The 23609-nt window shown below is 49.0% G+C and overlaps 1 protein-coding gene across 1 annotated transcript in view; it reads left to right on the top strand.

Moving 5' to 3' along the window:
• The window catches only part of LOC121274761 (integrin alpha-M-like), a gene marked incomplete at both ends in the record, with an annotated part of 314340 nt that overhangs the window by 205106 nt on the left and 85625 nt on the right, over positions 1 to 23609 (top strand). The window contains 4 exons of the mRNA XM_041182106.1: positions 2672 to 2826; positions 9849 to 9980; positions 14626 to 14699; positions 22892 to 23033. Coding sequence (XP_041038040.1) covers positions 2672 to 2826; positions 9849 to 9980; positions 14626 to 14699; positions 22892 to 23033 — 503 coding nt within the window. The remainder of the gene's footprint in view (positions 1 to 2671; positions 2827 to 9848; positions 9981 to 14625; positions 14700 to 22891; positions 23034 to 23609) is intronic.

The raw sequence follows: 23609 nt of genomic DNA, 5'->3' as shown, positions 1-23609 counted from the left end.
ATCTCCAAGATGCACTGCAGGAATCAAGGCTCCTTAGGCAGCACCTTCCAAGCCCACAACCACTTGACAGCACTGTGGATGACCCCTTCCATTACTTTACTGGTGATGGAGAGTAGACTGATGGGGCTGTAATTGGCTGGGTTGGATTTGTCCTGCTTGTTGTGTACAGGACATACCTGGGTAATTTTCCACATAGCTGGGTAGATGCCAGTGTTGTAGCTGTACTGGAACAGTTTGGCTAGGAGTGCGGCAAGTTCTGGAGCACAAGCCTTCAATACTATTGCCGGAATATTGTCAGGGCCCATAACCTTTGCCGTATCCGGTGTCTTCAGCCATTTCTTGATATCACGTGGAGTGAATTGAATTGGCTGAAGACTGGCATCTGTGATGCTGGGGACCTCCAGAGGAGGCTGAGATGGGTCATTAACTCGGCACTTCTGGCTGAAGATTGTAGCAAATGCTTCAGCCTGATGTTTTGCACTGATGTGCTGGGCTCCCCCATCATTGAGGATGGGGATATTTGTGGAGCCTCCTCCTCCAGTGAGCTGTTTAATTGTCCATTACCATTCACGACTGGATGTGGCAGGACTGCAGAGCTTAGATCTGATCCGTTGTGAGATTGCTTAGCTCTGTCTATCACTAGCTGCTTCCGCTGTTTCGCATGCAAATAGTCCTGTTTTATAGCTTCACCAGGTTAACACCTCATTTTTAGGTGTGCCTGGTGCTGCTCCTGAAATGCCCTCCTGCACTCTTCATTGAACCAGGGTTAACCCCCTGGCTTGATGGTAATGGTAGGGTGGGGGATATGCTGGGCCATGAGGTTACAGATTGTGTAGAGTACAATTCTGCTGCTGCTGATGGCCCACACTGCCTCATGGATGCCCAGTCTTGAGTTGTTAGTTCTGTTCAAGACATATCCCATTTGGCCCATTGGGTCTGCTTTTTCTCTATTGATTAACAATCCAATTAATCTCACTCCCTGTGGCTCTTCCCCCACAATGTTTCCCCTTCAAGTATTTCCCCTTTTGCGAGTTCCTAGTGAATCTGCTTCCACTGCCCTTTCAGGCAGTGCCTTCCAGATCACAACAATTCGCTGTGTAAAATACACAGGGCAGTGTGTTACCGGCGAGGTCTGCTCACCCAGGGGTAAAATGACGTGGGGTGATGTCAGGCGGAACCCCTGATGTCATCCCGCCCCATTTAAATATTCAGGAAGTGGGGGGTGCAGCAAAACCAGCTGTGGGCCCGCCGACCTGTCAATGGCCAATCGAGACCATTGACAGGATCATTGAGACAATTAAAGGACCTGCCCGTCCAACCTTAAGGCTGGTGGGCAGTCCAGGAGCCCCGGCGGGGAATAGAGAAAACAGGAAACCCCATCCACCCGGTGGGGTGAGGCTACATGCAGGCTTTTAAAAATGTTAATAAAGTTATCGTGTAAATTAGGAACATGTCCCGTCTCATGTAACATTGTCACACGAGGGGGGCATGTTAGGGAGGTTTGTTTTGTCTATTTTGAACATGTTTCAAAGTGGAAGTGATCTCCCTGAGGCTGCACTTAGCCTCAGGGTGATGTGGGCTCCTTTGTGTGCCAGCAGGAGAGAGAGCACTCTCCCGTTTGGGGAACCCCCCCCCACTCCTCCACTGCCCGCACAGGGAGTGCATGGCGCATCCCACCGGATGGGCTTTAATTGGCCGGCCCACCTAAAATGGCGGTGGGGCCTGCTTCTCCGGCGGGGATCAGCTCCCTGCCCACCGGAGATTGGAGCGTGCCCACCCACCTGACAGGCAGGAATTCTGCCCCATGGTCCCTCATCTCTGCCCCACTAGTTCATTTGCTGCTCACCTTAAATCTGTTCTGATAAAAGATCATCCACATGAACATAAGTTCTGTTTCTCTGTACAGAGGCTGCCTGACCTGCTGAGTGTTTCCAGCACCTGTTTTTTTCTTGATTTTAATTCACATTTCCAGCCTCTGAAATATTTGGATACTGTGTCGAGTTTAATCTGTGCCTGTCTGGTTCCTGTCCCTCCTGCCAGCAGAAACAGTTTCTCCTTACTGACTCTATTCAGATCCTTCTCAATTCTGAACACTTCGATTCAATCTCCCCTTAACCTTCTCTGCCCTCAGGAGAACCATCCCAGTTTCTCCAGTCTCTCCACATGAACCAGACCCCCTCCTCCCTGGAACCAATCAGGTAAATCTCTGCTGCAGCACTACAAGGTCTTGATGTTCTTTTTGAAGTGTCGAGACCAGAATTCGACAAGGTTGGAGGCGAACTAAAAACAGAAGATGCTGGAAAAACTCATCTGGTCTGGCAGCATGTGTGGAGAGAGAAACAGAGATAATGCTCCTTACCTGTACCACACACCGGAGCTCTGAGGAGCCACACGGACTCAAAACGTTAACCCTGCTTCTCTCTCCGCAGATGCTGCCAGACCTGCTGAGTCTTCCCAGTGTTTTCTGTTTTTGGTTCAGATTCCCAGCATCCACAATATTTTGCTTTGATGTTCAGGTTGGAGGTGAGCTAGTCTTTGCAAAGGCTAAGCAATGCTTTCGGGAGACGATGGATACTGCAGCCACAGTGTGCCGCTGCTGGAGAGGGTTCGATGCTTCAGTACCTACTAAAACTGATGACATTTCCTCCATCTTCACTCCCTGTCTTGGCAGGCGAACTCAAAGCCAACATCACATACAGTTTGCTCCTGGATGTGGGACATCAGAAGGGGAGGGCTATCTGGCAAAGCATGTCCAGCAGGCTGACCAAGAGCCTGCAGCTGTCCACGGTGAAGCAGAAATGTCGGGAATACAACATTCTCTTACAGGTGAGAAAGGTCAATCATTTCATCTTGCGCTATATCACAGTGCAGTTAATTTAAACAGAACGGGTTAGACGTCAGCTGGAGTGTTCAGTTTAATTCTGGGCACTACACTGAGGGAGTGCTGCACTGTCAGAGGGACAGTACTGAGGGAGTGCTGCCCTGTCGGAGGGTCAGTACTGAGGGAGCGCTGCACTGTCAGAAGGTCAGTACTGAGGGAGTGCTGTCCTGTCGGAGGGTCAGTACTGAGGGAGTGCTGCCCTGTTGGAGGGTCAGTACTGAGGGACTGCTGCACTGTCGGTGGGTCAGTACTGAGGGAGTGGCGCACTGTCAGTGGGTCAGTACTGAGGGACTGCCGCACTATCGGTGGGTCAGTATTGAGGGAGTGCCGCACTGTCGGTGGGTCAGTACTGAGGGACTGCTGCACTGTCGGTGGGTCAGTACTGAGGGAGTGCTGCACTGTCAGAGGGTCAGTACTGAGGGAGTGCTGCACTGTCAGAGGGTCAGTACTGAGGGAGTGCTGCACTGTTGGAGGGTCAGTACTGAGGGAGTGCTGCACTGTCAGAGGGACAGTACTGAGGGAGTGCTGCACTGTCAGAGGGACAGTACTGAGGGAGTGCTGCACTGTCAGAGGGTCAGTACTGAGGGAGTGCTGCCCTGTCGGAGGGTCAGTACTGAGGGAGTGCTGCCCTGTTGGAGGGTCAGTACTGAGGGAGTGCTACACTGTCAGAGGGTCAGTACTGAGGGAGTGCTGCACTGTTGGAGGGTCAGTACTGAGGGATTGCCGCACTGTCAGAGGGTCAGTACTGAGGGAGTGCTGCACTGTTGGATGGTCAGTGCTGAGGGAGTGCTACACTGTCAGAGGGTCAGTACTGAGGGAGTGCTGCACTGTCAGAGGGTCAGTACTGAGGGAGTGCAGCACTGTCGGAGGGTCAGTACTGAAGGAGTGCTGTACTGTCTGAGGGTCAGTACTGTGGGAGCGCTGCACTGTCGGATGGTCAGTACTGAGGGAGTGCTGCACTGTCAGAGTGTCGGTACTGAAGGAGTGCTGTACTGTCTAAGGGACAGTACTGTGGGAGCACTGCACTGTCGGATGGTCAGTACTGAGGGAGTGCTGCAATGTCAGAGGGTCAGAACTGAGGGAGTGCTGCACTGTCAGAGGGTCAGTACTGAGGTTGTGCTGCACCGTCAGAGGGTCAGTAATGAGGGAGTGCTGCACTGTTGGATTATCGGTACCGAGGGAGCGCTGCACTGTTAGATGGTCAGTACTGAGGGAGTGCTGCACTGTCGGAGGGTCAGTACTGAGGGAGCGCTGCACTGTCAAAGGGTCAGTACTGAGGGAGCGCTGCACTGTCGGAGGGTCAGTACTGAGGGTTTGCTGCCCTGTCAGAGGGTCAGTACTGAGAGAGTGCTGCACTGTCAGAGGGTCAGTACTGAGGGTGTGCTGCACTGTTGGATGGTCAGTACTGAGTGAGTGCTGCACTGTCAGAGGGTCAGTACTGAGGGAGTGCTGCATGTCAGAGGGTCAGTACTGAGGGAGTGCTGCACATTCAGAAAGTCTTTACTGAGGGAGTGCTGCACTGTTAAATGGTCAGTACTGCGGGAACGTTGCACTGTTAGATGGTCAGTACTGAGGGAGTGCTGCACTGTCAGAGTTTCAGTACTGAGGGTGTGCTGCACTGTCAGAGGGTGAGTACTGAGGGAATGCTGCACTGTCAGAGGGTCAGTACTGAGGGAGTGCTGCACTGTCAGAGGTCAGTACTGAGGGAGCGCTGCACTGTCAGAGGGTCAGTACTGAGGGAGTGCTGCACTGTCAGAGGGTCAGTACTGAGGGATTGATGCACTGTCAGAGGGTCAGTACTGAGGGAGTGCTGCACTGTCAGAGGGTCAGTAATGAGGGAGCGCTGCACTGTCAGAGGGTCAGTACTGAGGGAGTGCTGCACTGTCAGAGAGTCAGTACTGAGGGAGTGCTACACTGTCAGAGGGTCAGTACTGAGGGACTGCCGCACTATCGGTGGGTCAGTATTGAGGGAGTGCCGCACTGTCGGTGGGTCAGTACTGAGGGACTGCTGCACTGTCGGTGGGTCAGTACTGAGGGAGTGCTGCACTGTCAGAGGGTCAGTACTGAGGGAGTGCTGCACTGTCAGAGGGTCAGTACTGAGGGAGTGCTGCACTGTTGGAGGGTCAGTACTGAGGGAGTGCTGCACTGTCAGAGGGACAGTACTGAGGGAGTGCTGCACTGTCAGAGGGACAGTACTGAGGGAGTGCTGCACTGTCAGAGGGTCAGTACTGAGGGAGTGCCTCACGGCCAGAGTGTCAGTACTGAGGGAGTGCTGCACTGTCAGAGGGTCAGTACTGAGGGAGTGCTGCCCTGTCGGAGGGTCAGTACTGAGGGAGTGCTGCCCTGTTGGAGGGTCAGTACTGAGGGAGTGCTGCACTGTCAGAGGGTCAGTACTGAGGGAGTGCTGCCCTGTCGGAGGGTCAGTACTGAGGGAGTGCTGCCCTGTTGGAGGGTCAGTACTGAGGGAGTGCTACACTGTCAGAGGGTCAGTACTGAGGGAGTGCTGCACTGTTGGAGGGTCAGTACTGAGGGATTGGCTCACTGTCAGAGGGTCAGTACTGAGGGAGTGCTGCACTGTTGGATGGTCAGTGCTGAGGGAGTGCTACACTGTCAGAGGGTCAGTACTGAGGCAATGCTGCACTGTCAGAGGGTCAGTACTAAGGGAGTGCTGCACTGCCAGAGGGTCAGTACTGAGGGAGCACTGCACTGTCGGAGGGTCAGTACTGATGGAGCGCTGCACTGTCAGAGGGTCAGTACTGAGGGAATGCTGCACTGTCAGAGGGTCAGTACTGAGGGAATGCTGCACTGTCAGAGGGTCAGTACTGAGGGAATGCTGCACTGTCAGAGGGTCAGTACTGAGGGAGTGCTGCACTGTGGGAGGGTCAGTACTGAGGAAGGGCTGCACTGTCAGAGGGTCAGTACTGAGGGAATGCTGCACTGTCATAGAGTCAGTACTGAGGGAGTGCTGCACTGTCAGAGGGTCAGTACTGAGGGAATGCTGAACTGTCAGAGGGTCAGTACTGAGGGAGTGCTGCACTGTCAGAGGGTCAGTACTGAGGGAGTGCTGCACTGTCAGAGGGTCAGTACTGAGGGAGTGCTGCCCTGTCAGAGGGTCAGTACTGATGGAGTGCTGCACTGGCAGAGGGTCAGTACTGAGGGAATGCTGCACTGTCAGAGGGTCAGTACTGAGTGAGTGCTGCACTGTCGGAGGGTCAGTACTGAGGGAGTGCTGCACTGTCAGAGGGACAGTACTGAGGGAGCGCTGCACTGTCAGAGGGTCAGTACTGAGGGATTGCTGCACTGTCAGAGGTTCAGTACTGAGGGAGCGCTGCATTGTCAGAGAGTCAGTACTGAGGGAGTGCTGCACTGTCGGAGGTTCAGTACTGAGGGAGCGCTGCACTGTCAGAGGGTCAGTACTGAGGGAATGCCGCATTTCAGTGCGTCAGTACTGAGGGAGTACTGCACTGTCAGAGGGTCAGTACTGAGGGAATGCTGCACTGTTAGAGGGTCAGTACTGAGGGAATGCTGCACTGTCAGAGGGTCAATACTGAGGGAGTGCTGCACTGTCGGAGGGTCAGTACTGAGGGAATGCTGCACTGTCAGAGGTTCAGTACTGGGAGTGCTGCACTGTCAGAGGGTCCGTGCTGAGGGAATGCTGCACTGTCAGAGGGTCAGTACTGAGGGAATGCTGCACTGTCAGAGGGTCAGTACTGAGGGAGTGCTGCACTGTCAGAGGGTGAGTACTGAGGGAATGCTGCACTGTCAGAGGGTTAGTACTGAGGGAATGCTGCACTGTCAGAGGGTCAGTACTGAGGGAATGCTGCACTGTCAGAGGGTCAGTACTGAGGGAATGCTGCACTGTCAGAGGGTCAGTACTGAGGGAGCGCCGTACTGTCAGAGGGTCAGTAATGAGGGAGTGCTGCACTGTCGGATGGTCAGTACTGAGGGAGTGCCGCATTTCAGTGCATCAGTACTGAGGGAGCGCCGCACTGTCAGAGGGTCAGTAATGAGGGAGTGCTGCACTGTCAGAGGGTCAGTACTGAGGGAGTGCTGCACTGTCAGAGGGTCAGTACTGATGGAGTGCTGCACGGTCAGAGCGTCAGTACTGAGGGAATGCTACACTGTCAGAGGGTCAGTACTGAGGGGGGTGCTGCACTGTCAGAGGGTCAGTAATGAGGGCGTGCCGCATTTCAGTGCATCAGTAATGAGGGAGTGCTGCACTGTCAGAGGGTCAGTACTGACGGAGTGCTGCACTGTCAGAGAGTCAGTACTGACGGAGTGCTGCTCTGTCAGAGGGTCAGTACTGAGGGAGTGCTGCACTGTCAGAGGGTCAGTACTGAGGGAGTGCTGCACTGTCAGAGGGTCAGTACTGAGGGAATGCTGCACTGTCAGAGGGTCAGTACTGAGGGAGCACTGCACTGTCGGAGGGTCAGTACTGAGGGAGCGCTGCACTGTCAGAGGGTCAGTACTGAGGGAGTGCTGCACTGTCAGAGTGTCAGTACTGAGGGAGCACTGCACTGTCGGAGGGTCAGTACTGAGGGAGTGCTGCACTGTCAGAGGGTCAGTACTGAGGGAGTGCTGCACTGTCAGAGGGTCAGTACTGAGGGAGTGCTACATGTCAGAGGGTCAGTACTGAGGGAGTGCTGCACTGTCAGAGGGTCAGTACTGAGGGAGTGCTGTACTGTCAGCGGGTCAGTACTGAGGGAGTGCTGTACTGTCAGAGGGTCAGTACTGAGGGACTGCTGCACTCTTGCAGATGCTGTCTTTCAAATGGGGCCATATGGAAAGATAGAAGCATAGAAAATTAGAGTCAGGTGAAGGGTATTTGGCCTTCAAACCTGCTCTGCCATTCAGAATGACCGTGCTTGTTCCTGTATCTCAATGCCTTACTCTCGCTCTATCCCCATGTCCCTGATGCCTTTTCAGTTTAGAAATCTATTTCTTTCTGAAATATATTCAGTGACTTGGCCTCTACGCGAGAGAATTCCACCACTTCACCACCGTCTGAGTGAAGAAGTTTCTCCGCATCTCGGCCCTAAATAGCCTACCCCGCCTCCTGAGATTGTGACCTCTTGTTCTAGACCCCCCCAACCAGCTAGAGGAAACATTGTCCCTGCATTCAGTCTGTCCATCCCTGTCAAATTTTACACATATCAATAAGATCCCCTCTCATTCTTCTAAACTCCAGTCAATACAGGGCCTAGCTGACTCAACCTCTCCTCATACGACAATCCTGCCACCCCAGGAATCAGCCTGGTGAACCTTCACTGCCCTCCCTCTATGGTAAGTATATCCTTTCTCAGGTAAGGAGACCAAAAGTGCACACAATACTCCAGGTGTGGTCTCACCAAGGCCCTGTACAGCTGCAGTAAGATGTCCTTGCTCCTGTACTCAAGTCCTCTCACAATGAAGGCCAACATACCATTTGCCTCTTTCACTGCTTGCTGCACCTGCAAGCTGGCTTTCAGTGGCTGGTGTACAAGGACACCCAGGTCCCTTTGTACATCAACATTCCCCAATCTATCACCATTTTAATAACACTCTGCCAGTCTGTTTTTCCTCCCAAAGTGGATAACTTCACCCTTATCCACGTTATACTGCATCTGCCCACTCACTCAACCTATTGAAATCTCCTAGATGACTCTTTACACCCTCCTCACCACTCTCCTTGCCACCTAGTTTTCCATTATCAACAAACTTGGCAATATTATATTTGGTGCACTCATCCACATAATTGATATATATTCTGAACAGCTGGGCCCAGGAACTGATCCCTGCAGTACCCCAATAGTCACCGCTTCCCCCTGCAAAAGAGGCCCATTTGTTCATCCTCTGTTTGCTGTCTGCTAACCAATTCTCAATCCATGCCAATATATCAACCACACCCTCATGTGCTTTAATTTTACACACTAACATGTTATCTGGGACTTTATCAAAAGCTTTCTGAAAATCCAAATACACCACACACACACTGCTTCTCCCTTATCTGTTCTGCTAGTTATGTCCTCAAATAGATCTCCAGTAGGTTTGTCAAACACTATTTCCTTTTCATAAATCCATGTTGGCTTTGTCTAATCCCGTTGATATTTTCTAAGTGTCCTGTTACCACATCCTTTATCACAGACTCCAGCATTTTCTCTCCCACTGACCTGAGTCTAACCGGTCTGTAATTCCCTGTTTTCTCCCTCCTCCCTTTTTTAAATGGTGGAGTTGCATTTCCCACCTCCAATCTGTCGGGACTGTTCCAGAATCGACAGAAGTTTGGAAGATGATAACCAACACATCCACAATTTCCATAGCTGTCTCCTTTAGTAGCCTTGGATGGAGATTATCAGGCCCTGGGGATTTAACGGCTTTCAGTCCTATTAATTTCTCCAGCACTATTGTTTTTGTAATACTAATTTCCTGCAATTCCTCCTTCTCACTAGACTTTTGGTTCCGTAGTATTTCTGGGAAGTTCTGTGTGTCTTCCTCCATGAAGACAGAACTGAAGTAGTTGTTTAACTGCTCTGCCATATTCTTGTTCTGTGAAGGAAGGGCATGAGCTGCTTTCTCAGCTCAATGGGAATCACCTGACCAGCCTCCTCCTACCATATGCTGTCTCACTATAAACCCCTCAGAATATCTCAAAGGAAGCCACAGCCAATCAAACGTTGGCCTTTTGAAGTATTTTCTTTCTTGTTATGTATGTCAAATTATACATCGTAAAATCTCAGGCAACAGTGTAATAACTTGCAGTAATTATCAGATCCTAACAATGTATTAATCAAATATATAATCCTGTCATGAGTTTTTAACGTTCAATAAGTACGAATAAACTGACTTTGTTTCAGTTCCCAGCCTTTCAAATCGCGAGACATTGCTCAGAACTCTTAACAATGTCACAAATGCTCCTGAATTTTTTGTGGCTGTAGTTAAGTCAGGTTTTCTGTCTTCCTCAATGGCTTATTATTTCTCCCTCTCACAGAATTGTGTCAAGGATTACTTTGATCCAATTGAGTTCTCACTTAACTTCACTCTGGCTGGTGAGGTCATTCCTGGGAGCAAGGGGCTGCGACCCATTCTCAACAAGTACAGCAAAACATCACAGAAATACGAGGTACATGGTAACGGGATTGACCTCTCAGGAGATACAGTCAGTGAGACAGGGCACTGAGGGGAGAGGGGTAACTGAGTGACAGTGTGAGAGAGCTGGATTAACATCAGTAGAGATACAGTCAGTAACACGGGGTGAAGGGGGAAGTGGGGGTCACTGAGTGACAGTGTGAGGGAGCTGGATTAACATCAGTAGAGATATAGTCAGTAACACGGGGTGAAGGGTGGAGAGGGGTTACTGAGTGATAGTGTGAGGGAGCTGGATTAACATCAGTAGACATACCGCCAGTAACACAGGGCACTGGGGGAGAGGGGTTACTGAGTGACAGTGTGAGTGAGCTGGATTAACATCAGTAGAGATACAGTCAGTAACACAGGGCGCTGGGGGAGAGGGGTTACTGAGTGACTGTGTGTGGGTGCTGGATTAACATCAGTAGAGATATAGTCAGTAACACGGGCTGAAGGGGGGAGAGGGGTTACTGAGTGACAGTGTGAGAAAGCTGGATTAACATCAGTAGACATACCGCCAGTAACACAGGGTGCTGGGGGAGAGGGGTTACTGAGTGACAGTGTGAGTGAGCTGGATTAACATCAGTAGATATACAGTCAGTAACACAGGGCGCTGGGGGGAGAGGGGTTACTGAGTGACAGTGTGAGTGAGCTGGATTAACATCAGTAGACATACCGCCAGTAACACAGGGTGCTGAGGGGAGAGGGGTTACTGAGTGACAGTGTGAGGGAGCTGGATTAACATCAGTAGATATACAGTCAGTAACACAGGGCGCTGGGGGGAGAGGGGTTACTGAGTGACAGTGTGAGTGAGCTGGATTAACATCAGTAGACATACCGCCAGTAACACAGGGTGCTGAGGGGAGAGGGGTTACTGAGTGACAGTGTGAGGGAGGTGGATTAACATCAGTAGAGATACAGTCAGTAACACAGGGAGCTGGGGGGAGAGGGGTTACTGAGTGACAGTGTGAGGGAGGTGGATTAACATCAGTAGAGATACAGTCAGTAACACAGGGTGCTGGGGGAGAGGGGTTACTGAGTGACAATGTGAGGGAGCTGGATTAACATCAGTAGAGATACAGTCAGTAACACAGGGCGCTGGGGAGAGGGGTTACTGAGTGAGAGTGTGAGGGAGCTGGATTAACATCAGTAGAGATACAGTCAGTAACACAGGGAGCTGGGGGGAGAGGGGTTACTGAGTGACAGTGTGAGGGAGGTGGATTAACATCAGTAGAGATACAGTCAGTAACACAGGGTGCTGGGGGAGAGGGGTTACTGAGTGACAATGTGAGGGAGCTGGATTAACATCAGTAGAGATACAGTCAGTAACACAAGGCGCTGGGGGAGAGGGGTCACTGAGTGACAGTGTGAGTGAGCTGGATTAACGTCAGTAGACATACCGCCAGTAACACAGGGTGCTGAGGGGAGAGGGGTTACTGAGTGACAGTGTGAGTGAGCTGGATTAACATCAATAGACATACAGTCAGTAACACAGGGCGCTGGGGGGAGAGGGGTTACTGAGTGATAGTGTGAGTGAGCTGGATTAACATTAGTAGAGATACAGTCAGTAACACAGGGTGAAGGGGGGAGAGGGGTTACTGAGTGACAGTGTGAGGGAGCTGGATTAACATCAGTAGACATACCGCCAGTAACACAGGGCGCTGGGGGAGAGGGGTTACTGAGTGACAGTGTGAGTGAGCTGGATAAACATCAGTAGAGATACAGCCAGTAACACAGGGTGCTGGGGGGAGAGGGGGTACTGAGTGACAGTGTGAGGGAGCTGGATTAACATCAGTAGAGATACAGTCAGTAACACAGGGCGCTGGGGGAGAGGGGTTACTGAGTGACAGTGTGAGGGTGCTACATTAACATCAGTAGAGATACAGCCAGTAACACAGGGTGCTGGGGGGAGAGGGGGTACTGAGTGACAGTGTGAGTGAGCTGGATTAACATCAGTAGAGATACAGTCAGTAACACAGGGCGCTGGGGGAGAGGGGTTACTGAGTGACAGTGTGAGGGAGCTGGATTAACATCAGTAGAGATACAGTCAGTAACACAGGGCGCTGGGGGAGAGGGGTTACTGAGTGACAGTGTGAGGGAGGTGGATTAACATCAGTAGAGATACAGTCAGTAACACAGGGTGCTGGGGGAGAGGGGTTACTGAGTGACAGTGTGAGGGAGGTGGATTAACATCAGTAGAGATACAGTCAGTAACACAGGGTGCTGGGGGAGAGGGGTTACTGAGTGACAGTGTGAGGGAGCTGGATTAACATCAGTAGAGATACAGTCAGTAACACAGGGCGCTGGGGGGAGAGGGGTTACTGAGTGACAGTGTGAGGGAGCTGGATTAACATCAGTAGAGATACAGTCAGTAACACAGGGTGCTGGGGGAGAGGGGTTACTGAGTGACAGTGTGAGGGAGCTGGATTAACATCAGTAGAGATACAGTCAGTAACACAGGGTGCTGGGGGGAGAGGGGTTACTGAGTGACAGTGTGAGTGAGCTGGATTAACATCAGTAGAGATACAGTCAGTAACACAGGGCGCTGGGGGAGAGGGGTTACTGAGTGACAGTGTGAGGGTGCTGGATAAATATCAGTAGAGATACAGTCAGTAACACAGGGCGCTGGGGGAGAGGGGTTACTGAGTGACAGTGTGAGGGTGCTGGATTAACATCAGTAGAGATACAGTCAGTAACACAGGGCGCTGGGGGAGAGGGGTTACTGAGTGACAGTGTGAGGGTGCTGGATTAACATCAGTAGAGATACAGTCAGTAACACAGGGCGCTGGGGGAGAGGGGTAACTGAGTGACAGTGTGAGGGAGCTGGATTAACGTCAGTAGATATACAGTCAGTAACACAGGGCGCTGGGGAGAGGGGTTACTGAGTGACAGTGTGAGGGTGCTGGATTAACATCAGTAGAGATACAGTCAGTAACACAGGGCGCTGGGGGAGAGGGGTAACTGAGTGACAGTGTGAGTGAGCTGGATTAACATCAGTAGATATACAGTCAGTAACACAGGGTGCTGGGAGGGACGGGTTACTGAGTGACAGTGTGAGGGAGCTGGATTAACGTCAGTAGACATACCGCCAGTAACACAGGGCGCTGGGGGAGAGGGGGTACTGAGTGACAGTGTGAGGGTGCTGGATAAACATCAGTAGATATACCGCCAGTAACACAGGGTGCTGGGAGGGACGGGTTACTGAGTGACAGTGTGAGGGTGCTGGATAAACATCAGTAGATATACCGCCAGTAACACAGGGCGCTGGGGGAGAGGGGGTACTGAGTGACAGTGTGAGGGAGCTGGATTAACAGCAGTAGAGATACAGTCAGTAACACAGGGCGCTGGGGAGAGGGGTTACTGAGTGACAGTGTGAGGGAGCAGGATTAACAGCAGTAGAGATACAGTCAGTAACACAGGGCGCTGGGGGAGAGGGGTTACTGAGTGACAGTGTGAGTGAGCTGGATTAACATCAGTAGACATACCGCCAGTAACACAGGGCGCTGGGGGAGAGGGGTTACTGAGTGACAGTGTGAGCGAGCTGGATTAACAGCAGTAGAGATACAGTCAGTAACACAGGGCGCTGGGGGAGAGGGGTTACTGAGTGACAGTGTGAGGGAGCTGGATTAACGTCAGTAGACATACCGCCAGTAACACAGGGCGCTGGGGGAGAGGGGGTACTGAGTGACAGTGTGAGGGTGCTGGATTAACAGCAGTAGAGATACAGTCAGTAACACAGGGCGCTGGGGGAGAGGGGTTACTGAGTGACAGTGTGAGTGAGCTGGATTAACAGCAGTAGAGATACAGTCAGTAACACAGGGCGCTGGGGGAGAGGGGTTACTGAGTGACAGTGTGAGGGAGCTGGATTAACGTCAGTAGACATACCGCCAGTAACACAGGGCGCTGGGGGAGAGGGGGTACTGAGTGACAGTGTGAGTGAGCTGGATTAACAGCAGTAGAGATACAGTCAGTAACACAGGGCGCTGGGGGGAGAGGGGTTACTGAGTGACAGTGTGAGTGAGCTGGATTAACGTCAGTAGACATACCGCCAGTAACACAGGGCGCTGGGGGAGAGGGGGTACTGAGTGACAGTGTGAGTGAGCTGGATTAACGTCAGTAGACATACCGCCAGTAACACAGGGCGCTGGGGAGAGGGGTTACTGAGTGACAGTGTGAGCGAGCTGGATTAACAGCAGTAGAGATACAGTCAGTAACACAGGGCGCTGGGGGGAGAGGGGGTACTGAGTGACAGTGTGAGGGAGCTGGATTAACATCAGTAGAGATACAGTCAGTAACACAGGGCGCTGGGGGGAGAGGGGTTACTGAGTGACAGTGTGAGCGAGCTGGATTAACAGCAGTAGAGATACAGTCAGTAACACAGGGCGCTGGGGGGAGAGGGGTCACTGAGTGACAGTGTGAGTGAGCTGGATTAACGTCAGTAGACATACCGCCAGTAACACAGGGCGTTGGGGGAGAGGGGTTACTGAGTGACAGTGTGAGGGAGCTGGATTAACAGCAGTAGAGATACAGTATATTAGACAGGAAGCTGGGCGCAGGCCGTGCTGAGTGACAGTGTGTGACATGCTGAGTTGGAGTTGGAGTAGGAGCAGACTCATTCAGCACCTTTTCCACTGTTGCAGCTCCCATTCGAGAAGGACTGTGGAGTGGATAATGAGTGTGTGGACTATCTGAGAGTCGCCTTCAACTTCTCAGGGTAAGACCTTGGCAACCATTTCCTTGCTCACTTATTTGTGATGTGAAAGGTCAAGGGTGAAGCAAATTCCTGTGGTCACGGTGAAAGACTTTAAATTTTACTCCTTTTTGACGCACATCTTGCGTCAGGAGAAAGAAAAAGTTCCACCTGAGGCTGAGGCTCTCCCCCTTCCCATGGTTTCACACAGCAACATGAGAAGGCCATTCAGCCCCTTCAGACTGTTACACAGCGATAGGAAGAGGCTGTTCAGCCCCTCGAGCCTGATATACAGGAGCAGGAGGAGGCCATTCAGCCCTTCGAGCTAGTCTGCCATTCAGTCAGATCAGGGCTGATCTGTACCTTACTCCATCCAACGGGCTTTGCTCCATGTCCCTGAATCCCTTAACTGCAAACAGAGTGCAGCCGACTAACTAAGTGAAGAGCTGGGGCAGAATGTCCTGCCTGTCGGGTGGGTGGGCACGCTCCAATCTCCGGTGGGCAGGGAGCTGATCCCCACCGGAGAAGCAGGCCCCACCGCCATTTTAGGTGGGCCGGCCAATTAAAGCCCATCCGGTGGGATGCGCCATGCACTCCCTGTGCGGGCAGTGGAGGGGGGGGGGGTTCCCCAAACGGGAGAGTGCTCTCTCTCCTGCTGGCACACAAAGGAGCCCACATCACCCTGAGGCTAAGTGCAGCCTCAGGGAGATCACTTCCACTTTGAAACATGTTCAAAATAGACAAAACAAACCTCCCTAACATGCCCCCCTCGTGTGACAATGTTACATGAGACGGGACATGTTCCTAATTTACACGATAACTTTATTAACATTTTTAAAAGCCTGCATGTAGCCTCACCCCACCGGGTGGATGGGGTTTCCTGTTTTCTCTATTCCCCGCCGGGGCTCCTGGACTGCCCACCAGCCTTAAGGTTGGACGGGCAGGTCCTTTAATTGTCTCAATGATCCTGTCAATGGTCTCGATTGGCCATTGACAGGTCGGCGGGCCCACAGCTGGTTTTGCTGCACCCCCCCCCACTTCCTGAATATTTAAATGGGGCGGGATGACATCAGGGGCTCCGCCTGACATCACCCCACGTCATTTTACCCCTGGGTGAGCAGACCCCGCCCCCTGCTCACCCACGGCAAAATTCTGCCCTTGGAGTTTGGTCAGGTGGGATTTTTCAGTGTTAATTCCGCTCTTAAATTTTGCTCTTCAAATCTAGTCTAGCCTGGAATTAGCAGTAACTGGAAAGTACTGTGTAAGGAAGCTAAATTCTTTCTAGATTCTTTCTTTCTTGCTCTTTAGGCAGGGGTAAACTCACTCTCAGCTGCAGGAGGTGAGTAGTTAATTCGCCATAATGAAAATAAAGCGCTGGAAAAACTGAGCAGGTCTAACAGCATCCGTGGATAGAGAGACAGAATTACCGTGTTGATTCTGTATGCATCTTCTTCAAAGCTCAGCCCAGCTCTGAAGAAGAGTCATACGGACTTGATAATGCAATAACAAAACATAGGGAAATGGTGGGTGAATGAAACCGGCATTTTGCTTCGTTCTTCACTGTAGAGGACACCAGTAACATCCCAGAAATAGCTGTAAATCAGGAAATGGAAGGGAGGGAGGAACTTGGGGAAAATTCCAATCACCAGGGAAGTGGTATTGAGCAAATAGTTGGGGCTGTGGGCTGACAAATCCCCAGGTCCGGATGTGCTTCATCCTAAGGTCTAGAAAGAAGTGGTTAGTGAGATTGTTGATGCACTGGTTTTAATTTCCCAAAATTCCTTAGATTCAGGGAAGGTTCCACTAGATTTGAAAATGGCAAACATAACTCCTTCATTCAAAAAGGGAGGGACACAGAAAGCTGAAAACTATAGGCCAGTTAGCCTAACATCTGTCACAGGGAACATTTTAGAAGCTATTAAGCAAGTTATAGTAGGGCACTTAGAAACATTCAAGGGTCAACATGGCTTTTTGAAAGGGAAATCATGTCCAACCAATTTATTGGAGTTCTTTGAAGGAATCACATGTGCTGTGGATGAGGGGGAACCGGTCCATGTACTGTACTTAGATTTCAAGGAGGTATTTGATGAAGTGCCACATCAAAGGTTATTGCATGAAATAAAAGCTCATGGTGAAGCGGGTAACATATTGGCATGGATAGAAGATTGGCTAGCTAACAGGGTGCAGAGAGTTGGCATAAATAGGTCTTTTTATGGTTGGCAGGATATGACGAGTGGTGTGCCACAGGGATCAGTGCTGGGGCCCCAGCTTTTTACAATTTATATCAATGACCTGGATGAAGGGACCGGAGGAATGTTTGCTAAATTTGCTGATGGGACAAAGTTGGTAGAAAAGTAAATTGTGAAGAGGACATAAGGAGTCTATAAAGTGACATAGATAGATTTCCTGAGTGGGCAAAGATCTGGCAAATGGAATATAAGGTGGGCAAATGTGAAATCTTTCCTTTTGGCCAGGAAGAATAAAAAAGAAGCTTATTATCTAAATGGTGAGAGATTGCAGAGCTCTGAGATTCAGAGGGATCTGGGTGTCCTGGTGCATGAATCACAAAAGGTGAGTATGCAGGTAGAGCAGGTGATTAGGAAAGCTAATACAATGTTATCATTTATTGTGAGGGAAATTGATTACAAAAGTAGGGAGGCTGTGCTTGAGTTGTACAGGGTACTAAGACCACACCTGGAGTATTGTGAACAATACTTGTCTCCTTACTTAAAGAAAGGTGTAAATGCATTAGAATCAGTTCAGACTGGGTTTACTAGACTAATACCAGGAATGGGCAGGTTGTCTTCTGAGGAAGGGCTGGACAGGTTAGGTTTGTATCCACTGGAGTTTAGAAGAGTAGGAGGGGACTTAATTGAAACCTTTAAGATCCTGAGGGGTATTGACAGGACGGATGTGGAGAAGATGTTTCCTCTTGTGGAAGAATCAAAAACGAGGGGTCACTGTTTAAAAATAAGGGGTCACTCATTTAAGACAGAGATGGGGAGAATTTTTTTCTCTGAGGGTTCAGAATCTATGGAACTCTCTTCCACAAAACGCAGTGGGAGCAGAGTCTTTGAATATTTTTAAAGCAGAGCTAGATTGATTCTTGATTAACAAGGGGGTGAAAGGTGATCGAGGGTAGACAGGAATGTGGGGTTGAGGTTACATTCAGATCAGCCATGATCTTCTTGAATGGTGGAGCAGGCTCGAGGGGCCGAGTGGCCGACTCCTGTTCCTAATTCATATGTTCGTATGTAACGGCAGCCGTTCAAGAAGGTGTCTCACCACCACCTTCTCAAGGGCACTTAAGGATGGGTAATAAATACTGAACCAGCCAGCTTCTCCCACATGCTGAGAGAGAAAGTAAAGAATCCCCTTTTTTTAACAATAACCTATCCGGCTTAGAGCTTTAAAATGAATAATTGACCTTGCACCAACTGTCGTTTGCAGAAGAGAATTTCTAAAGTCTAACAGCCTTGGTGTGCAGAAGTCTGTCCTCATTCACTGTAACTCCTGCCGCTGACGAGAAAGATGTCAGGAACAGTCCCACGTGCCCACTCAGCCCACACCGTGATCACCAGCACATGTGCTGAATTGTTGCCACTGAGTTACATTGTTCTCCGTGCAACAGTGAAATCGCCTTTCGGATTGGTCTCAGGAGTTTGGATGGGCATCGCTTTCACTGTCGCACATAGAAAAATATCACTCACCGCAACAATTCATCCAGCTTCCCAACCTGTGGTGGGAATCTCAGTGAGATTTTGTGTGTTGTCTCCTTAAGCTAGATCGAGTGTATAACAGCTTTGTGGAGGGGTTTACCACTCAGAATGGATAGCTCAATCCCAGGAACATCATTTCAAATCCCATCTTGGGTCATGAATTTTTTCCTAAATATTTTAGTCAAAATTGTTTTTCTATTGACCACTTATTTACCTTTCGGTAAATATTAAACTAAGTATTCTAATCAACTCTTCACATTGGAAGTTGGGAATCTCTTTTACTTCCTAATGATATATCTTCTTCATTTATGGACTTCCCTGAAGTATGTTTTACATATGAACATACTGTTACAATCCCAGCTGATGTTACTGTGGGTTCTGATGAAAAGTCATACAGACTAGAAATGTTAAACCTGTCTTCCTTTCTGCAGATGCTGTCAGACTGCTGAGTTTTTCCAGCAATTTTTGTTTTTGTTACTGCAGATCAAGCCTGATCCCAGGATGGAACCCAGCTTGACAGATCCTAACTTTTATGTGTTTGTTTAGATACGTGAAGAGAAGCTACTGAACAGAGTCTCAGGAATCAGCTGATGAACTTTTAACAAAAGTGTGAAACATTTATTTAACAAGAAAAGATGAACTATATTACAATACTCCTTCACCCGTAACTATACCTTTACAGATATAGACAGATTTGTAAGGATAGCATGAGTTACAAAAGCTATCTTTACTCTAATGTTTACTGTAAGTACACAGTCCATGTTAACTGATTGGCAACTTGTGGTCAGACACACCACACTCTTAAACCAACTGACAGATGCCACCCTCGACAGATGCTATGGATCTCTCATCAACTCCCCACAGATGCTTGTCACACCGTGAATTAACCAGTCTCACTGAATTCCGTCTTTCACACGAGGGCTCCCAAACTCCACTTTCCAAGAACTCACTTTGCAATCTTCTCCCAAATTGGTGCTTTCTCTTAGACGCCTTCCACAAGTGTTCACCTCCAGGGTTTCGAACTCTCCTTCCAATGTTCCACTCTCCTGGATCACCACAAGCACTCAAGCTGTCTTCCATGCACTCTCTCTCACTGATTCAGCTGTCAACTGGACACCACTGCTGTACCTGCCCATAGCAAACTGTTACAGACCTTCAGCCCTTTCTGGGCCTGCTGGCTTCTCGCTTTAAGTCTGCTTCTCGCAGCTTTTTTTCCTTTATGCTTGAAGCTTGGGGCCTTCTGCTGCTCCTCACCCCTAACTTCACTGACAGGACCTTTTCCAGGTTCCTGTCCTTGCTTTGACTAGAAGGCCTTCTTGGGACTTTCTCCTGTTCCACTCCCCTGGATTTTGGGGACTTTCTTCTTTGGTATGGAACCTGCTATCTGTCCCTTTTCATGTCCTGGCACCTTATTTCTATGATGCTCGAACTGCTGTTTTTCCTGTGTGTGTGTGTCTCTGGACCTCTGTTGCTAGGCAACAGTACAGATTCTTCTACTGTTGGGTTTGCTTTAACTTCTCTTCAACAGTTGTAAGAAACTCACTGGAAATGCAGGCACCTTTTAAAGTGAAACTAAGATTCAATTTGACCTTGTCTCAACATGCAAATACAGAAATACAAATCAAACAAACTTTAAAGCTAAAACTCGTTCCTAACAACCACAAATACAAATATAGCTTGTTTAAACTGTCTCCATTTCCTAAACGTGTGAAATAGGAGCATCAGTAAGCCATTCAGCCCTTCGAGCCTGCCCAGCCATTCAGTAAGTTCATGGCTGATCTGTTTGTGTTTCACTTTCCACATTCCAATCTACCCCCAATAACCTTTGATTCCCTTGCCTAACAAGAATCTATCTGCCTCTGCCATAAAAATATTCAATGACCCCGCCTCCACCAGCTTCTGAGGCAGAGAGTCCCAAAGTCCCACAACCCTCTGAGAGAAAGAAATTCTCCTCATCTCTGTCCCTAAATTTAAACCATGCCCCCTAGTTCTGGACTCACCCACAAGAGGAAACATCCTTTCCACATCCACCTTGTCAATTCAGGATCTTGTATATTCCAATCAAACCACCCCTCACTCTTCCAAACTCCAGTGGAAACAAGCCCAGTTTGTCCAACCTTTCCCCATCAGACAACTCGCTCATTCCAGGTATCAATCTAGTAAACCTCCTCTGAACCATCTCCAGCACATTTACATCCTTCCTTAAATAAGGAGACCAAAGCTGTACACAGTATTCGAGACACAGTCTCACCAATCTCCTGTATAACTGAAGCATAACACCCTTACTTTTATGTTCAATCCCTCTCATAATAAAGGATAACATTCCATTAACCTTCTTGATTACTTGCTGTACCTGCAAACTAACTTTTAGTGACTCATGTACAAGAACACCCAGATCCCTCTACACCTCAGAATTATGCAGTTGTTCTCTATTTAAATGATACTCTGCTTTTTTATTCTTCCTGCCAAAGTGAACAACTTCACATTTTCCCACATTAAACTCCATCTGCCAGATCTTTGCCCACGCACTTAGCCTGTCTATATCCATCAGCAATCTCCTCATGTCCCCTTCACAACATACTTTCCTACCTATCATCTGCAAATTTAGCAGCATGCCTTCACTCCCCTCATCGAAGCCATTGATATAAATTGTAAAAAGCCAGGCCCCAGCATAAACTCCTGTGGGACTCCATTTGTCACATAACCTGCCAATCCGAAAAAGACACAATTATACATACTGTGTGTTCTGCCAGCCAGCCAACCCTCTATCCAGGCTAATATCTTACACCATACACCAGGAGTTTTTATTTCCCACACCTTATCAAATTCCTTCTGGAAATCCAAGTATAGTAGGTCTACAGGCTCCCTTTATCCACTGCGCATGTTACTCCTTCAAAAAAACTCTAATAAACTAGTTTAACACAATTTTCCTTTCACAAAACCATGCTGACTCTACCCAATCACCTTGAGCTCTTCTGAGTGCCCAGCTATAACCACCTTAATAATCGACTCCAGCACCTTCCCCATGACAGACGTCACACTAACTGGCCTATAGTTTCCTGTTTTCTGCCTCTCTCCCTTCTTGAATGGAGGGTTTATATTTGCTACTTTCCAGTCTGATGGAACCTTTCCAGAATCTAGGGAATTTTGGAAAATTAACACCAGCACATTAACTACCTCATTAGCGGCCTCTTTTAAGACCCAAGGATGTAACCTATCGGGACCCGGAGACCTGCCAGCCCACAGCTCCATCCATTTGCTCCATACCATTTCCCCAGTGATTTCAATCTCACCAAGTTCCTTTCTCCCGTTCACCTCCTGATTTGCAGCTATTACTGGAGTGTTTTTTTATCTGCTATAGTGAACACAGAAGCAAAATATTTGTCCATTTCATTCACCATATCCTTATTATCTACTATTAACTCGCACTGTCACTTCTAGAGGACCAACACTCACTTTACTCTTTTCCTTTTTAAATACCTGTGGAAACTCTTGCTATACATTTTTACATTTCTCGCTAGCTTCCTCTCATACTCTGATGTCTTTCTCCTGGTTACATTTTTAGTCATTTTCTGCCATTCTTCATATTCTGACCAATCATCTGACCTGCCACTCAGCCTTGCGCAATTATATGTTTTATTCTTAAGTTTGATACTTTCCTTAACTTATTCCCTTAAATGTCTCAAAAATTGCATGTTTCATCGACTGAGCTAGCCAGGTTCCATTTTATGTTGGGAGCGTTGAAAAATGATACATCAACTAAATACAAGAACTTGCAATTAGTTAAGGATTGAACAGGCCTAAAAAGGGGAACATGGACTTCATTGTTAGTCTTTGTGAAGCCAACTTGTTTTTTTCAAAAGGCAAGTAGCTGGCATTCTGGCACTGAGGCTGTGACTGCAACTGCACATGTGCAGGGAGTCCTCCCCCTGGTATTGTGGCATTAGTAAACACAGTCTCCTCATCTCATTCCCAAAAGGTCTGACTCTAACTTTTAATCTATTCTCCCTAGTCCACAACCAGCAGAAGTAGCTAATATTGACTCGATCTGTTCCCCCTAATAACTTGAATGATTTGATCAGAACACTCTGTAACCATTTAAATTCAGGGAAGGCAGTCATGGTTTGTTTCAATCTCTCCTTGGAATTGAACCCCGGAGTCCAGGTATTATTCTGGTGAATCTACACTGCACTCCCTCCAAGATGAATATATCCTTCGAAATGCAAACTGCCTGGAACCACTCCCAGACACTCCAGCTGTGCTCTAATTGGCACTTCTCAAAGTTAAACCATTTCTTTGACCCCTTAGTTCTCTCCACAGATAGGTCAGCATTCTCCTGTTTCATTATTTTAATGATTTCTTTACCTGGGTCACTGCTGTGAAGTTTATTCTAACCTACATCTGCTAACTGAAGCTCTTTCCAATTGGGGTCAAATTGACATACCAAAGAGGGCTCAGTGAGGACAAGAGTTATACTGGTGTTCGATGTCTCCTTAGGGGTGACGTGGTGGTGATTGGACAGACGATGGTGTTGATAGTGACTGTGGTTCTGCAAAATGCTCATGAAGACTCCTCCAACACACAACTCAACTTCATCCATCCCAGCCGCCTCTCCTTTAAAAAGATCACCATGGTGCAGGTATAGTGACAATTAGATCAAACTAATTTCAAAAGTAGAGGGAGCTTTACACTGTATCTAAACCTGCGCTGTACCTGTCCCGGAGTGTTTGATGGGGACAGTGTAGAGGGAGGGAGCTTTACTCTGTATCTAACCCCGTGCTGTACCTGTCCTGGGAGTGTTTGTTGTGGACATTGTAGAGGGAGCTTTTCTCTGTATCTAACCCCGTGCTGTACCTGTCCTGGGAGTGTTTGATGGGGACAGTTTAGAGGGAGCTTTACTCTGTATCTAACCCCGTGTTGTACCTGTCCTGGGTGTGTTTGATGGGGACGGTGTAGAGGGAGTTTTACTCTGTATCTAACCCCGTGCTGTACCTGTCCTGGGAGTGTTTGATGGGGACGGTGTAGAGGGAGTTTTACTCTGTATCTAACCCCGTGCTGTACCTGTCCTGGGTGTGTTTGATGGGGACAGTGTAGAGGGAGATTTACTCTGTATCTAACCCCGTGCTGTACCTGTCCTGGGTGTGTTTGATGGGGACGGTGTAGAGGGAGTTTTACTCTGTATCTAACCCCGTGCTGTACCTGTCCTGGGAGTGTT

This window comes from Carcharodon carcharias, assembly GCF_017639515.1.
Source record: "Carcharodon carcharias isolate sCarCar2 chromosome 37 unlocalized genomic scaffold, sCarCar2.pri SUPER_37_unloc_9, whole genome shotgun sequence".
NCBI classification, from domain to species: Eukaryota; Metazoa; Chordata; class Chondrichthyes; order Lamniformes; family Lamnidae; genus Carcharodon; species Carcharodon carcharias.
Note: the sequence above shows the minus strand (reverse complement) of the source record. Positions and strands in the feature narration are given on the sequence as shown.